At 35.5% G+C, this 17,628-nt stretch overlaps 4 protein-coding genes and 1 long non-coding RNA gene across 6 annotated transcripts; 3 read left to right on the top strand and 2 right to left on the bottom strand.

Moving 5' to 3' along the window:
- Window positions 1-573: 573 nt before the first annotated feature.
- Window positions 574-2,364, top strand: LOC7484348 (MADS-box transcription factor 3). The gene is made up of 2 exons (XM_002318751.4): window positions 574-885; window positions 1,181-2,364. Exon 2 carries the CDS (start codon window positions 1,189-1,191, stop codon window positions 2,362-2,364), a length of 1,176 nt encoding a protein of 391 aa, XP_002318787.4. The 5' UTR covers window positions 574-885; window positions 1,181-1,188.
- A 1,655-nt stretch (window positions 2,365-4,019) lies between these two features.
- Window positions 4,020-7,686, top strand: LOC7484896 (chromophore lyase CRL, chloroplastic). The gene is made up of 9 exons (XM_002318750.4): window positions 4,020-4,459; window positions 4,551-4,600; window positions 4,811-4,871; window positions 4,952-4,987; window positions 5,370-5,420; window positions 6,340-6,432; window positions 6,977-7,081; window positions 7,244-7,336; window positions 7,445-7,686. Exons 1-9 carry the CDS (start codon window positions 4,268-4,270, stop codon window positions 7,583-7,585), a joined length of 822 nt encoding a protein of 273 aa, XP_002318786.1. The 5' UTR covers window positions 4,020-4,267; the 3' UTR covers window positions 7,586-7,686.
- Window positions 6,427-9,431, bottom strand: LOC112323271 (uncharacterized). 2 transcript variants are annotated; one of them, XR_008057011.1, is made up of 4 exons: window positions 8,888-9,429; window positions 8,223-8,772; window positions 6,933-8,113; window positions 6,427-6,782 (listed from the first exon to the last, which is right to left on the bottom strand). It is a non-coding gene; the product is annotated as an uncharacterized LOC112323271 (long non-coding RNA). The 2 variants fall into 2 exon arrangements; XR_008057010.1 differs by having other exon boundaries at window positions 6,933-8,772; window positions 8,888-9,431.
- A 655-nt stretch (window positions 9,432-10,086) lies between these two features.
- Window positions 10,087-14,434, bottom strand: LOC7484893 (probable beta-1,4-xylosyltransferase IRX10L). The gene is made up of 4 exons (XM_002318747.4): window positions 13,933-14,434; window positions 11,748-12,136; window positions 11,255-11,496; window positions 10,087-10,939 (listed from the first exon to the last, which is right to left on the bottom strand). Exons 1-4 carry the CDS (start codon window positions 14,039-14,041, stop codon window positions 10,426-10,428), a joined length of 1,254 nt encoding a protein of 417 aa, XP_002318783.3. The 5' UTR covers window positions 14,042-14,434; the 3' UTR covers window positions 10,087-10,425.
- A 1,228-nt stretch (window positions 14,435-15,662) lies between these two features.
- On the top strand, window positions 15,663-17,486 carry LOC7484894 (uncharacterized). Its single transcript, XM_024582357.2, has 2 exons — window positions 15,663-16,079; window positions 16,317-17,486. The coding sequence occupies exon 2, from the start codon at window positions 16,693-16,695 to the stop codon at window positions 17,296-17,298; it is 606 nt and encodes a 201-aa protein (XP_024438125.1). The 5' UTR covers window positions 15,663-16,079; window positions 16,317-16,692; the 3' UTR covers window positions 17,299-17,486.
- Window positions 17,487-17,628: the final 142 nt, after the last annotated feature.

Raw genomic sequence — 17,628 nt, 5'->3', positions numbered from 1 at the left:
TTTTAAAAACTTTTGATTATTTGACCTGCGGCGAAGCGCGGTTTACATAATTAGTACTAAATCTATTAGAAAACGATGTTATTTCAGAGTTTTTTTAAAATATTAAAATAATATCATTTTTTTTATAAATAAAACAATATTAATTTGAAAAAAAATATGAAACATTATTATTTTGAACAAAAATTAAAAAATAATTTTGAAGTTTATTTAATTAAATTTTATTTAAATTTGATCGAATCACCTCGTCAAGTCATTTGAATTTGAAAAGTCCAACTTCTAATTCGATTTGAAAACAAATATAACTCGGAGCATGTTTTAATAGATAGATCACCAGGAAAACCTCTCAGTCTGACCCCGGGTTTGATATCTATGTCTAATACCATAGTGTAAACATGCAAAAAGCTAAAAGTTAGAGCACTCGAGAAGTTAATGTCTGATAAGTGTAAAGATCATGAATTAAATCCCTAAATTAATCAAACAATATAATCTTGAATAAACACCAAAGATTCAGCGAAATGCTATCGCCAAGTATCTTTTTCTCTGCGTCAATAGCTCCCCTGTGGCTATCCATTAAGCTGTGCTTTGTCGGCCAAAGTAAAATCCCTTCCATGAACCATGCAAGCAAAAGCAATCAATCTATCCACCAGATACTAAGAAATATTTCTAAAACCCATTATGGCTATAGCTTTGTTTCCTAAATAAGAAACAGGAAAAATTATTGCAGCAACTAATGTTTGCCTTGATTTGGAAAGAAAATCAGTGTTAGTGGTCACGGAAATCTTTTATATTTCCTATTTAATAAAGGACCATAAGGTTATAGAAATATAATTGTTACATTGAGTGCTGTATTAGGTGTTTGGAGTTCTTAGCAGTCTGCCATTAAAGGTACTTTCTTCTGCTTTTTATTCTTTTGATTTTATTTTTTTTCTTTCTTTGTCTTTGTATCTTTTATAGTAATAATAACTGTTATTTTTCATGAGAAAATTAGCTTCTTTTTTTGTTTGGAAGGATAAAATCTAGCTTCTTTTACTGTATCGATGTAAAAGAGATGAATACACAGAAGAGATAGAGATAGTAAAAACATCATAATATATTTTTGTCGTTTCAACTAAACACGTTTTTGTTTTTTTGTTATGTCATTGATTCTTTTTGTTTCTGATAATTGTCACCAATGTGCTAGATCAAACAATGGGTCAAAAAAGAATCAAAATGGAATTGATAAGGAAGGAGAAATCTCGTATGCTTACATTCAGGAAGAGGAAGGCAGGTTTGCTTAAAAAGGCTTCTGAGTTCTCTATTCTTTGCGGTGTTGATGCATGCGTAATAATCTTTGGACCAAAGCAGAAGGATGATCATCAGCCTGTAGCACCTGAGACTTGGCCTCCAAATTCTGAAGAGGTTAGGTGTATTATCAATAGGTACAAGGGCAGTGATCAACCAAGAAGATGTTATCAGGTCTCTGACTACTTTGTTGATAAAAAGAAACAGATTGATTCTAAGCTTGCAAGATTGCACAAGCAAATTATCAAAGCTAAGTACCCTGCATGGGATGATCGTCTCAACAGCCTTTATGCAGATCAATTAAGGGTTCTTGTTGGTCATTTGGATGCTAAAATCGATCTTGCTGACAAGAAACTTGGAAGTTTCAACGCAAATCAGTATGTCATGGGTGCACCAGGGGTGCAAGCTGCCTCGCTTAGTCCAAGCATTTCTCACGACATGGAAAGCTACATGAAGAGTAGAGATGACAATTTCCTGCAGCTTATTCACAATTCGAATCCCTTTGATGCTCAACCACCTATGGTATTCTACCCTGAGCAGAGTTCTCACGTGACCAACTTACTGGAGAGAAATTATAGCAATGGCTACTCAGCAGACTTGCAGGTTTACTATGAACCAAGGCCTTTAGATGATCAGTTACCAGTCGGTTTCCAATCTAAACAGACTTCTCATGGGACTACAAGGAATGCAAGTTTTTGGGAGAGCAACAATGGCAACTGCTATTCAACAGACCTGCAACTTTACTTAGAACCAAATCCATTGAATGTTCAACCACCAATGCATTTCCAACCTAAGCAGAATGCTCATAGGACTTCGTCATATCTACATGCAATGGAAGATGCGATTATGAAGATGGCTTGCGATCAGTATACCAGCGATCAATTTGGTTGTAAGCTGTCTAGTAGTAGTAATCTGCCTTGTGTTAACCGCACACCATGGATGTGGGATAATGTATGGTTCAACAATGCTGATTCCTCAGTGAGCTATATTGCTCCAACCAAGCAGCCAATTATGCCATCTATACAATTTCCCATGTCAAGCTTTCCTCGTGATCAGATGCAGTCTTCTGAAGCAAGTGATTAATTAATTCACTGGTAACCTAATTGAGTTTAGAGGGAAGGGTCAAGGCTACAACTAGATGCATGCAGGATTTTAAATTTTTTTCTTACAAATTATGCTTTAATAACTGTAAGCTACCACTTCAGGTTTCTAGAACAGCTTTGAACAATAGCCCAGATCTAATTACAGCGGTTTTTAGTTCTACATTTTGATGTATGAGGTGATGATTTCGGAATATCAAATTATCATCCATAATTACAGTGATTTTTAGTTCTACATTTTGATGTGTATTTGTGGAGACCAAGACGTTTAAAGAAGTTAAAAAACCAAAAAAAAAAAAAAAAATATATATATATATATATATATATATAGAGAGAGAGAGAGAGAGAGAGAGAGAGACCATCGAAGCTCTCTCCCACGTCCCTTGCAAAAACGTTGTTTTCACCTTTAAAACCCACCAGTAGCTGTCTATTATCAGTCAGGTTTTTGTTCTTGTTTTCGTTTTCTATTTTTCTTATTTTCATTGCCTTCATTGCTGGTGTCTGTTATTTGCGTTTTCTGGGTCACCTTTTCTTGTACTTTTTGCATCCAATCTTTCTTATCTTTTCTTGGTATATCGGAGGCAGGACCCAACTCAAATATATCCCGACACATTGTGTCATAGATCCAACACATTGGGTCCTGATTGCATTGCAGCAGGCAGCAGGCAGCAGGCAGCAGGACCCAATGTTATTGGGTTCTGCTGCAACGATTCAATAATTGTTTTTTGACTTACAAATAGAAAAGATAATACCTCCAACGCTACAGTATCATTCACAGTACAATAAATTTATATTCACACTAAATACATAATATTTTTCATATATATATATATATATATATAATAAGTAACTTAAAGGAAAACCAGAGTAAAAGTCGTGGAAAACAACTGTGCAAATTCACAGTTAATTATTTTTTAATTTATAATATATTCATGTACAATAAAAATTTCACACGTTTTAGAATTCTGTTAATAATTAATAATAATAATAATAATAATAATAATAATAATAATAATTTAGAGTTTCTGTTAATAATAATATAATATAATATAATATAATAATGAAATATCTGTCAGGGATTACTACTAATTATTTTTAAAACTGGAATTAGAAGAGAGGATAATTGAATTTTTCTATTTAAATATAATATTTTTAGTTTTTAAAATTTATACTGGTTTAAGAAACATATTTTAGATGTTTTCTATAATTTTTTCTATAACTTTTATATAAAAAAAGACATGAATAATACAATTTTTATATAGAAGCATTTTTAATTAGTGTTATAAAAAATTAATTTTTTATTATAAATTTAACATAAATATTTTTTTTTAGCTAACAATATAACCTTTTTATGATAATTTCTAATTTGAAGAAAATAAAATTAATATTTTTTAAAAATAAAGAAATAAAACCAAGTAATTTGATTAGATTCAAATTCTTTAAAAATTAAAATTTAGTTTTATTGATTTTTTTATTCCAAACCAAACTTTCAAGCTATATCTTATTTAATTTACAGTAAATAAAATATAAAAACAATCTATTAACATGTATTACTGTTAAAGCGATTGCCTGACATGAAACGAAAGGCTGAGAACGGCCCAGCTAATAACACTGCAAAATAAAATTATTTAGCCCACAACACAGAACCAGAACCTTTGAACTGACACTTAAAAGCCAGCTTCCTTTTTGGCTTCGCGACGACAGGAACTTCAATCAACAACTTGGTGCTTGCTAACTATCTAGCTCTGTAATTCAGACATTCGATTCCCATCTTCCTTATCTTTAACTCACTGAGTCCCAAGATGGTATTGGTGGTGGCTGTTTGGTTTTTGTTTAGAGTGGAAAAACAGTGAAATTGCGTTGCGTGTGTTCTTTTGTTTTCTTAAATGGTAACGGGTTTGGGTTCGGGCTCAGGGTCCGATCCTACTTCAGACTCAAACGGGTGGGGACGAGCTCGAGGGTTAGCGCTGAAGTCTCTGGTTTTGATTGGTGGGGTGTTACTAGTGAAGAGACTGACGAAGTCTACTACTCGTTGGGACCATGCGAAAATTGTAACTCAATCACTTACTGGTGAAAAGGTAACATTTTTATGCTTCTTCTTTGTTTTTTAGTGATTTGGAATTCTGGGTTCTAGTTGAATATTGATTTTGATCTTCTTTTTTTTTGTAGTTTTCGAAGGAGCAAGCATCTAGAGACCCTGATAATTACTTCAATATAAGGTACTTTTTTTTTTATTGTTTTGTTTATTTTTTAATCATTTAGTGAATGTTGTGTAAATGATGAATTGGAGTTTTAATTGTTTTGGTGAAATGAAGGGAAGTTGTGTAAGTTGTGGATTGGATTGGAAATTTTAATAAAAGTTTTGATTTTTGTGAAGTGAATGAATTGCTTTCAGAAACTTTAGTTGAGGGTTTTTGTATTTGGTGCAGAATGCTTACTTGCCCGGCAGCAGAGATGGTGGATGGTTCAAAGGTTTTATATTTTGAACAGGTTAGTTTTGTTTACTGCACTGCTTTTAGGTTCAGGTGACTGATTTCCTATTTATTGAAAATTATTAAATTTGTTTTTAGGCATTCTGGAGAACTCCTCAAAAGCCCTTTCGGCAGGTATGCTGTTTTTGCTGCAATCTATATCATTATCAATACATTCGTGTTAAGGTCTAAACAATGGCATTTGTGGCAATTGTGTCCCCATTCAACTTGTTTTTTTGCTTAAGTTTGATATTTGCATCAATATATCTTGAGGGTTTTTTTTATTAGATTGCTGTTCCTTGAAAATGAATTCCCACGAAAGGCTTTTGCTATCTGTATTTGAAGTTTAAAAGGTTAAGTGGTTGACTGGTCCAAAAAGAAGATATTGTTGCGAAAATGATTTAAAATTTAGTTGTCATGTTATCCGCTTTAATTCCTTACTAGTTTACATACTTTATTCTCTGTTCAGTTTTAACAATGCTTATGTTGGAGATAACTGGCAAGTTTATTTTTGCAGAGGTTTTATATGGTTAAGCCTTGTCCAAAGGAGTTGAAATGCGATGTTGAGGTGAATTTCTTCTTTGATTCACTGTTCTATCAGTGCATAATATCTAACTGTGCTTCCTTATAATGTGAACTCATGTTTAAATATGTGAATATATCTCTCTGTAACTTTTTAGGGCGCACTTAGAAAATCTCCAGCATCAATATTGTTTATACTATTAGTATAATACTGCTATACATATTTAGTGTTTGTGTCAAAAGAAGTGCCTTTTTTTTTAACTGATTATATTATCTTCTCTATAACTATTTTTATTACCTTTTGATCTTTTACAATAATGGTTTCTGAAATTTTATCAGTCTCGTTAATTTCATCAGTGTTGTGATTCAATTATTATTTACTCGGAAACATGTTCAGACTTACCATCAAACCTTGCATGGACTTCTTCTCATAGATGCTGTCATATGATTTCTTACTGTCATAAAACCATGAAAACTATGTATCATCCATGGATACGGTGCAAAACCATTTCCCTTTTGGCTTACCATCAGTGTTGTGATTGAATGGTTATTTATTTGGAAACATGATTCTCAGACTTACGATCAAACCTTCTATTTTCCCTCTCATTAAGTTTAATTGGTGTTGTGATTCAATTATTGTTTATCTGGAAACATGAATTTCATTCTTGCCATCAAACCTTGCATGGGCTTCTTGTTGATGCTGTCATAGTTTTCTTACAGTAATAAAACCACGAAACTATGCATCATCTGCGGATATAGCATGAAACAATTTTCCTTGAGCGCTTTTATTAGTGCAACTATAATACTTCTTTGTGGATTCTCAATTGTAAAATTCTTATGAATGATTGACTCCTATCTCTTGTCCTGTGATTAAATTATTGCCTCTCCCTTTGCTTTCTGAGATAATTTTAGAACACCTTAAATGGTATACAAAACTTTTTTTTTATCTTCTATTCAATGGACAGGTAGGTTCGTATGCCATTAGAGATGCAGAGGAGTACAAGAATTTTTGCGATCGATCAAAGGACCAGCGCCCACTGCCAGAAGAAGTAATTGGTGTAAGATTTCTAGACACATTCAGATACTGATTCTGATTCCATGAGGTATTGATTTTATTGGTTTTTGGATTGGACTTTGAGGAAAACCTCAACTATGAATCTCTCTACGTCTCTGATTAGGTGGGTTTTGAACCTAGGTGTGATCATAGTTGAGTCGGTAAAGAATGGCCCAAGACCTGCAACCTAATAACCTTGAAGTCTCCTTGACAAATTTGTTCAGAATACTCAAAAAACTCAAAGTAAAGACCACATTTCTTTGTTTTACTAATGTAAACCAGATGGCTAGACGGTGCAACTGTTCCCCTGTCCCATGCTGCATCTTTTCTCCCTTCTCCATCCTTGTAACATACCTACATCATTTGGAAAACTGTTGATTTCTATAAAATGCTACATTTGCTTTAGAATAAGTAGAGCAAAGCCTAGGAATGTTTAATAGTGACTTATGTTTTGTCCTGATCTTATGAGAAACGATTAATTTTAATTTTGTGAATAAATATTACCTCTGAGACTTCTTAATGATTTTGCATTGTTATGCATGGTGCAGGACATTGCAGAACATCTGACAACAATACATCTCAAACGCTGTGACCGTGGAAAACGCTGCTTATATGAAGGCTCCAATCCACCTGGTGGATTCCCAAATTCCTGGGTACTTGTTTTTCACCCTCATTGTCATTTATTAAGTTCTCTATTTTCTCAGTCCTTGCAGGCATATTTTCTGACACCTGAGAGCTTTAGATTAATGCCACTTGTTTTTCTAGAAGAAGAAACAAGTTGCATAGTATTAATATGGTCCTCCTTCCTTTGACAGAATGGAGCAACCTACTGCACTTCGGAACTTGCAATCTTGAAGAATAATGAAATACATACCTGGGATAGGGGATACGATGACGGTGGAAATCAGGTTGCTTTCATGGTTACGCATTTGATTTGAGCATAATTTTATTTGGGAGTGAAGTTGGATCTTATCTTTCTTCTTTTTGTATTCCCTTCATTTTATTTTTGGTTACAGGTTTGGGGAGTGAAAGAAGGACCTTACGAGTTCAAGCCTGCACCAGCTTCTAGTGTCAGTGAATTATTTTCTCCTTTAAACCTCCCCCCTCTCCAGTCGATGGAGAAAAGAATAGAAGGTTCATTTGTTTTGCAAGTGTGATCGCTTGCTACATGTATAATCAACCACGGCATGTAACGTATCAAACTTCAAATTATTTCACTAATTTATCTTGCCCCCCCGTCTGTGAGACCTTTCAGCAATTTTGTCTGGTTGTATAGTTATCCTGTTATATTGCTATTACAATTTACAATCAATGAACGTACCTGGATGATGGTTGAGGACTTGAGGGATTAAATCATGATTACTAACAATCATGTTAGGATTTGAGAGGCATATAGGTGGTGGCGAAACAGCTCAGAGGATTGGGCATATGGTGGGAATGCACAAGTTGTAGCTCCAAGGAATCTAATCTAATTTAGGTCAATATAATCATCTTCAGGAAATGGAATGTTTGTCTCTCCCCTTTTATTATTAGGCGATGCTATTTGTCAAAGGAGATGTTGCACAAATTTCTGACTTTGTTGATGCTGCAAGCCCATCAAGCTTTTGTCTTATCGCCAATTTACCACCTTGAGGATCTTTAAACAAGCTACAACTCCAACAACGACTGCGATAGGCAATGCTCGCCTGACAAGTTCAAATACAAATCATTAGTACGAACTACAGCAAATAAGCTATAAACAAAGTACTAAAGGAAGATTGCATTATTTCACCAGTTGTAAGGAATCATGCATACCCAATTGCTTCATCTCTCTGAATCTGTGTTTTACGTGCTTTTCGAACGTCTGTGTCATTATCATTTTTTGCCACAGCAGGCATGTATTCCCTAAATCTCCTTTTAGGAGCACCACAAACTGCAAAGCATAATTTAACTCGGTATTTACCATAACCCTCCTTGTAATTGTCATCTAAAAAGGCCTTTAAAGGTTTGAAATTTATCACCATCAATTATTTATTTTTTAATGTCAACTGCTTTTCCAGCATTTCCTTTATGATTAGATAGCAATGCTTAAATAAACCAATGAAATCAGCACTCTGTGAACAAGGCTATCTAGATTCCTGGGCATCCAGGACCAGTTTGCACTTGAAGTTAGGCAATTGTAAATGCAAAACATAACCACTAATAGCAGAAACTAGACTTGATCAGTTGACTTCTTGAGGGTTGGCCACAACGTATTTCTTACATTGGAGAATGAAGATTCAATTTCCAGAGAAGGAAGTTACTGACCAGGGCAGAAGTAATTATCAGGTAGCTTTTCAATGGTTTTCTGTCATTGTAAATATACCTGCACCACCATGATTAATTAATTATATCAAATTCCAGTCATTCAACTTTAAAATGCTAAAACCAAAGCAAGAAACAATCAAGAAATAAAAGAAAAGGAGGGGGGGGGGTAATACCCGCAATCTCTACAAATGTAGGCTTGCTTGGCTGCAGCACGCATGGAGAATCTTGGAGCAGCAGGTGCAAGGGGCTGCTGCTGATGCTTATAAGAAGTAATCAAGAGGTGAAGTGAAGGAGAAAAGAAAGATGATTTTAGAGCAAAACGATCAGTTGGTCCTCTAAGGCCAACATTGTTGCCTGTAAGAGATAAAAGACAAGGTGATGGTGATGTTTTTGTGGCTGGAAGCCTCGTGGGTGCATGCAACTATGCAAAGCCATTTTTTCAGGACCTTCTCCTCTTCTCAGTCTGTCTTTGTGTAACAGTAGTGAAGAGAAAAAATATGTGGTGATGAGTGAGTTGTATAAAGAATGGAGGTAAATTGTGTAGGAGTATACGAAGTTCGGAGAACAAGCGGAAGCGTGGCTTTCATGCTCCCCTCACATACAAGCTCCTTCTACCCACTTCTTTTGGGCTTTTCCTCTTCCTTGTTACACAATGTTGTGGGACAGTCTGATGCCTGTAAGCTTTCTATTTTCTTTTCAGGTTTTGAATTCAGGCGAAGATTACAGTTCTGCTCAAATTCACCATTGGACAATTAGCTCTTTTCCCCCCTCTTTCTTCTTCGAATGATGATTAAAAAAAAAAAAATACCCGAAGGGAAATGTCCATTCTAACAACATTATTTTAATTCGAGAAACATGAATTAAAAATTTCCAATCAACACATATTACAAGGTTTGATGCTGTTGCTTTAAAAATATTTTTTAATTGAAAAAATATTAAAATAACAATATTTTTTATATTAGTATATTAAAATTATTCAAAAATACCTCAAAAGGAATCAATTTAATACCTTTTCACATGAAAAACAATTTAAAAATCATTTAAAAAACAAGTTATAATGCAAAAACAAAAATCACTACTTTATAGTGTTGATTCCAATTTCAAAACAAATTAAAATTGATTAAAAATAATAAAAAAATCTCTTCTTTATTTATGTATACAATTTTTTTAATTAACAATGGAAATAACTAAAATTTTACTTTTTTAATCTCTTATTTATTTATGGACACCATTTCTTTTTAATTAACGAAGGAAATAAAAATTTAACTACATTTCTTGATGGATATGTTTGTTTGTTTATTTCTTCCTTTCTTAGTTTTGTCCAACTTTAACATAATTATATTTCTTTCCTGATTTCTTTCCTCTCTCTTACTTTGTTTAGTTTTAAAACTTTTATTGTTGGCATAAATCAGAAACCCTAACAACAATTTAAGCTTTGTTTCAGAGCATGGGTGATATGCTACCATGAGGTTGTCAATCAACGGGATCAGAACATATTGCAGACCCCATTTAAGGTTTCTTCACCCAAGGCAGAATACGACTAACAGTAACATCCTTGACCCTACATAATGGATGCTTAATCTGACATATTAAAGTGAAAAACCAAGATTTACACTTTAGGTAAACAGCCGCCTTGATTAAACCAGCTTCGTTGGAAGGACTACCGGAGAGGCTGCTAAGAATCTCTTCAAGGAGCATCCGGTTATAGCTGCTACCAAGGTTTCAGGTCACCAACTGGACCTGCAGTCCAGTTTAAGATCTTCTCACTTGGTCTCAGGTAAACACTTCTATCATGAGGCAATTTTCGTGCAAGTCCATTCAATACTTGATGGAAAGCATCTCCTGGTTGAGCAGGTTGTGGGAATAGCATAGCCTGCTTCATTGAAGGGTTAGCTAGCAATCTCTGCTTCCTCAATATTACTTCAGGTGGAATGGAAGTGAGTATGGTGTCCAAATTTGGAACATCTTCCTCATCTACATACACCCCAATTTCTTCCCATGGGATTGCATCAGCAAAGGGTAAAACAATGTCGTCTGCTATAATAACAGGGATACAGCCAAATATCACTGCTTCAACCAATCTTGGACTCCATGGGGCCCAGCCAAGGGGACACAAACAGAAAACAGCCCGCTGCATATCTTCGTAATATGTTGCTGGGTGCTCTGTGGAAATGTCAAAAAGCGGATTGTCCTTGAAGTTCTCCCAGACCGCTGCTCTAGCACCTCTGTAAACTCAGAAACAAATTGATCAGCGATCTCCATTTAAGCCTCTATCACATAAAGGATCATTGCTAAAACATGACATGTATTCTTTCTCTTCCACTCAGCTTAGAATTGAAATGAAGAAGTCCATGTATTTGACTTCTTTCAGTCTAATTGAAATACATGAAAGGATCATGATTCTAGTTTCACAACCCATACATACCCTACCAGGTTTCATTTCTGTTGGCATGGTTCAGAAATAGACGTAAGCCTTCACATTCTATGGAAAAGAGTAGAAATAATCGAACATCTAATTGCTTTATTGAACATGGAATTACCTTGCATAATAGCCACCTTCTGGGTCATTTCCTACATCATAAAACAATCCTCTGAAGTACACAAAAATTGACCTAGGAGTTTTCTCAGGAATCAGGTGGGTTTGCATTTTCTGTGGAGGAGCATATGGAGGAACAGTAATGGAACCATCTTTTAAGCAAACATGATTTCTTTGTCCAAAAGTTTGCACCAAGGTGGCACGTTGGAGCAAGGGAAGAATTCCTCTTTCAATAGCCTTCTCTTCCTGCAAAAATCATGAACAGGGGAACATAAAATAAGAGTTGATGGCAATAAAAAGAATTGCCAGAGTACAACACTTTATTACTAATATACATATGCAATTAGATATAACAGAAAGATTGAAACCCCATTAGCTCTTCAGAAAACCACAATTCAAGTCAATTGATTCAAAAATCCAAATGCATTGAAAAAGATTGTCGAAAGAATCTGAGGGAAAGAAGGGAAGGTAATGAAAAAATAAAAAGGTTTACTCACTTGATAATGGAAGCATGCTCCAAAGTCGTGTGGCACTACAAAAAAGTGGTCAGCACCTTCCGTCCGATTCCAATAGGGCCAGTTTGAAGAAATAAGCTGTATAGCACTTCTCATCATTCGCGGTGATTTGAAAGGCAAAGGAAGGCCATTTGTTGTCAAATCACAGGTTGTATATACAGGAGTATAAAACCAATCAGCTTCATCGGGGTTTAGGGTTCTAACAGGGCTAGATAATAGAAACCGATGCATAAAGATCTCAGCTGCGAACATGTGGGTGAGGCATCTTGGGTCCTTTTGTAGAATCTTTTTATTGTATTTTCTTGGAAGTTCATAGACAAAAACTTTCAGCCTTCCAACAGGATCATCTTCCAAAACATCACCAGCACTTCCTGCATGTTGTATAGATCAATCATACCTAAAGATTTCTCATATATTGAACTCCAAAACAACTTCTATAGTTTCAAAAATCTACACATTACCAAATCTTGATGCAATAAATCTCCTGTATGTAAAAGAAAAAAGTTGACTTTCATTTTAGATAGCAAGAATAAACCTTCACTTTACCCTTTCCTCGCCTCCACATTTACAAAATTACATCTCATATTGCCAATTGTTTTTATTGTCACATTGTTTTCCACGAGACTCTATTCAAGATGCCATGTGGGTCTAACATACAATATTTGGACAGTTACATATGGCTAAAGCGTTATTACTTTCAACTTTTCAATCTCGAACTGCATACAAAATGAACCTTCAATGTGATCTAGCTTTCCAGACTTGGGCGGTTCCTTTTCATAGTGCATGTAATATAAGGACAAAGCACAAACAGAAACTAAGAACTAGAATAGCTCTTTCATCATACACTATGGCCACCTATGTCATCATTAATAGAAATGTGCCAGGTGTTAGGCACATTAGCACCCATTTACACATCAAGTTGTTTCCCCAACATGGAAACTCAAGACGTTAGAAACCTAAAGAGAAATTTACTTCCAAAGCACACCCCCCCAGCTAAAACTGTATTTCAGAAGGGTGTTCTATCAGTCAAAAATTACTGGGAAGCTAAGCTATTCTGACTGTAAAGCACTTTCGGGAAAAAATCACCGCTAGAATTCTTCACTGGGCATCTAAAACTTCATCTTTGCTGGAAGATTGCAGTTCATTTCATCAGTTATGTATAGCATCACAAATTATTGGTGCAATATAATTATCTTGCCAGCTAAGGTTATTAGAGAAATGGAAAGATAGTGCAATGCTTTCCTTTGGAAAGGTGATGACTCTGCTGCTACAGGTGCAAAAGTAGGTTGGGATTTTGTTACCTTGCCTGAACAGGAGGGAGGCTTGGGTATTAAGAAGCCTAAAGAACAGAATGTGGCTTGTATTGCCAGAAATATATGGTGTTTGCTGTTGAAGTCTGGTTCATTGTGGGTTGCTTGGTGCCATAGCTATTTACTAAGAGAAAGAAGTATATGGAGTGTGAGCATCCCACATGACCAACTGGAATTGGAGGGAAATTTTGAAATTAAGAAGCATGGTTTGGGATTATTTGGTGCCTGGTAATGGTAGCGGGAAGTGCATTTTTCTCTGGTGGGATAACTGGCATTCTTAACTCTTTTCATGATTTGATAAAACAACAAAGAAGATTACTTCAGTACATTCCAGTTAGTTTCAACACTGAATGTTAAGCCTCGATGCTTCAATACATCAAAGAGATGCCATCACAATTATACCAATTTAAGATAATCGGATCAGTATTCCTCCCGCAGGAACTGCTTAAAACATATGGAGAAGTACCTAAATATTATAGAGAAAATGGTAAAAAATACACAATATCAACTCATTTCTAAAGGTCCCCAAATTTCAACTACACATACTCAACTTTTACTACACTGGTGGACATTCGGCAATCAAACTAAAGTTAGCAAATCATCCATTTCACCTAGATTTAAGCAGATCCCAAAAATCCACAAACCCAATATATGCCATACAACTAAAGCAAATCCCAAAACTAACTTAACCAAAACCCTACCTTCAAATTATTAAAACCTACATTACAGTTTAAAGACCACAAATCTATCCACTAATCAACTGCAAAACTATATTAGACCCAAAACAAAATAAAAAATGATAAACCCAACAAAAATTAATAAACTTCAAAAAATGGTTAATTTAAAGAAATACCAACCTGAAATCCTCTCAGTGTGTTGACTCCTGCCCAGCTCCACAGCACCAGTACTCAATACAAAACCAGCATACCAAAGAACCCCAACAAAAACCCATTTCCAAATCTCCATTTTCTTGCTTCTAATCCAATGAAATCACACAGAGAACCAAGTTTAAGGAATCAGAGAGAAGGAAAGGTGGGTTTTCGAGAGGATATACCCACAAAGAAGAAGGCTTTATTAGCTTCTGAGAAGAAAGAAGAGATTTTTAAGCTTTAAAAATATTATCATTACAGTTGAAATGTCACAGAAGTAGTTAAGAGAAAGTTTTCTTTAAAAAGAATTACAAGAAATAGACGAAGAGCCAGAGATCTTGATAGAGAATCTGCATCAAGAAACACGCAGAGAAGATTCTTAAGGCTATTTTTTAAGTTTTTTTTTATTATTATTTTTTATGTGCTGCCTGTGTGGTTTGATGGAAAGTCCATCTCATTACCAGACCACAGCCAATGTTTTTCAACAATTCAACCTGCTCTTTTTTTTTTCTTTCTTTTAATTAATTTCAGCTTTTAAAAAAAAAACTTAATGTGTATATTTTACGAAATTTGAGGATTTTATAGCAGAAGCTTTGCTGGTGACAGCAGCAATCGTTGCCATTAATGAATTGCTTAAGATTGCTAATCACTGATGAAGAAAATGGGTGCATAACGTCAAGTATTGGACAATGTTGGTCAAAAAGAGACTCCTACCAAATCATTGGGCGGTGCCATTTGTAAATTGCACGGTAAGAGTACGTGGTAATTGGCGTCCGTTAAACGATATTTTTGAATTTTTGAATTTTTTAAATTTTAAATTATTTTTTTAGATGATATTAGAAATAAATTTTTAAAAAAATAATATTTTTTAATACATTTTTAAATTAAAAAAACTTTGAAAACATGAAAGAAGGTTAGGTTCACTAACTGAATAGTATTCTATTAATAAAATCAAATAATTGAAAAGATGATTTGGTCATTTAGCATGGTAAAGACCAAACCCAACAATCATTTAGATCCAGTGAGTGTCAGACCAATAATATTTAGGTTAGGATATAACTAGACCTAGTAGAGCTTGAGTTTGTCTAGTGCTAGACTCAGCTCACCTTTAGAATAGTGTTATGTTAGACCACTGTGCCTAAGAAAACAGGAAAATTATACCCATATATTTTTTTGATCCATCTATTTTTAGTAAAAATATATAAAGATATACAGAAAAAATATGGATTCATCATGTATTAAATGACTTAGCAAAAATGAGTTTTAAAAACATACATGACTCATAGTTTATGACAAAAGAGCTATCCTAGTTCTTAGTTCCTGTTTGTGCTTTGTCTTTATATTACATGTGAACCGCCCAAGTCTGGAAAGCTGGATCGCGTTGAAGGTTCAGTTTGTATGCAGTTGCAGATTGAAAAGTTGAAAATAACGTCATATTGTAGATTTATTTTTTAATAATTATAAATTTGAATTTTTTTAGGATTATTGAAAGTTTATATAATTTTTAATTTTAAAATTTATGGGATTAGTTAAGATACGTGTAAGTTAATCCGGATATTCACAATAATAAATAAATAAAAAGGTAAAAATAATAACGCTTTAGCTATATGTAACTGTCCAAATATTGTATGTTAGACCCACATGGCATCTTGAATAGAGACTCGTGGAAAACAATGTGACAATAAAAACAATTGGCTATATGAGATGTAATTTGATAAATGTGGAGGTGAGGAAAGGGTAAAGTGAAGGTTTATTCTTGCTATCTAAAATGAAAGTCAAGTTTTTTCTTTTACATGCAGGAGATTTGTTGCACCAAAATTTGGTAATGTGTAGATTTTAGAAACTATAGAAGTTGTTTTGGAGTTCAATGTATGAGAAATCTTTAAGTATGATCGAGCTATACAACATGTAGGAAGTGCTGGTGATGTTTTGGAAGATGATCCTGTTGGAAGGCTGAAAGTTTTTGTCTATGAACTTCCAAGAAAATACAATAAAAATATTCTGCAAAAGAACCCAAGATGCCTCACCCACATAAGTGTCTGTCCTTTTTTCCTTGTAACCCCAGCCGCTCATCTGCTTTTGTTTATTCATTCTTGGTGGTCTCTCTTTGATTTATCATTGGAGTTTTCCTTCGAGTAAGTACATCTCCAACCTTCATGCTTCCTTTCTTACCATACGGCTCCAAACGGGTGAAATGCCTCGTTTGAACTCCGGTGAGGAGTCAGTACTTGTAGGCTACTATCACGACGGAGTATGAAGTTAGTATGATGGCAAAAGTGGATTACCTCGCCCAATATCAAATTATGCTACTTCTGCATCTGTTCGTCTTAGAATCACTTCTGATTTGATTTGTGTTTGTTTGACAACTGCAGCAGAGACTTCTTTTACATCTTTGGAGAGTAATACATCGTCATCAACAGGGTCGCTCTCCCTTATTTAAGAAATGGAGCATGAACCGATTCTCGTAGATGAGTTCCCCATTTCTGACGACCCGGCTTCCGAGGGGACCCAAATCCCCCCCGAGCTTGAAGCTGGAGGAAGCCGTACCCCTCCTCCCAGGAGTCGCGGTGACTTAATTCCCCCAGAGGTGATTGCGAGTGCTGCTGCCCAACGAGAGCTACCACTGTCATTTGGCTTCGACTGCTCAAATGGCTTATAATGTACTGCCCAATTGGCTTTTAATTTACTGTCCCTTTTCTATTTATCCTCTTTTGTGTGTCCTTTCTAACTTGTCTTTTGCATACTTTTATGATGTGCGCCCACTCTACAACGCGGTGGGCGGCGGAGGAGAGGCCATTGAAGGACGTTATTTTGAGGCATCGAGTAGATCAAATCGCTCATCACAGGCTCCGAGATGAGAGAAACGTCTTGGAGGATGAGTTGCGGGATGTGAAGGCGTCCTACGCTTCCTTGATGGGTGAGATGCAAGAAGCCCGCATTCGTCTGGTTTCCTCCGAGCAGCGATTGCAAGAGGTCCTCATTGAGGTTTCTGCTTCGAGAGAGACTATTGCAGAGCTGAGGGCATCTAAGGATGCTCTCCGTCTGGAGCTCCAAGCTGTTAAAGAGGAGCTCAAGAACTCTAAGGCAAAGCTGCAGGGATTGAAGACTTCTTCTGGCGACTTAAAGGATTTCTTCAGAGGGTCAGCTGCTTTGGATGAGGTGGTCGGGGACAAGATTTTCCTTGCCATGTCCAACCTGTACTTCTTCAACCGCTCTAGAGGAATGCAGGTGGACTTCAGCGCAGCCTTTCACCCCTTCACCGTGCCTGATTTTGATGATGTATTTCCTGCTAGGGCTTCTGCTGCCAACCGGGGAGAGTATTTGGATGCGGAGCCTGGGTTGGATGTCATTTGAGGACTGATATGATAAAGTCGAGAGCACAAACATGGATATGATAAAGGCTTAATGTTATTATCTAGTACCAGTTTAAACCTGTAGACGGACCCAAGGAACTCTCTCTCTTTGCCTTGACATAATTTTTAGGAATGGAACTCTTTCCCCCCCCCCCTAAATATTAAATTAATTCCAAGTTTTGTTGAAAAATATTAATTAAATCAGAGGTCAGAGTCGTGGAGCACAAATCGTGGAGCACAAATTGCTTGATAGATATCACAAAATAATAATAATAAAAAAATGTCACTTTCTGAAATTAAGGAGGAATAGAGTCGTCTTTTTCAGTTTTGA

This window comes from Populus trichocarpa, chromosome 12 (genome assembly GCF_000002775.5).
Source record: "Populus trichocarpa isolate Nisqually-1 chromosome 12, P.trichocarpa_v4.1, whole genome shotgun sequence".
Lineage (NCBI taxonomy): Eukaryota > Viridiplantae > Streptophyta > Magnoliopsida > Malpighiales > Salicaceae > Populus > Populus trichocarpa.
This window is presented reverse-complemented; position numbering and strand designations above follow the sequence as displayed.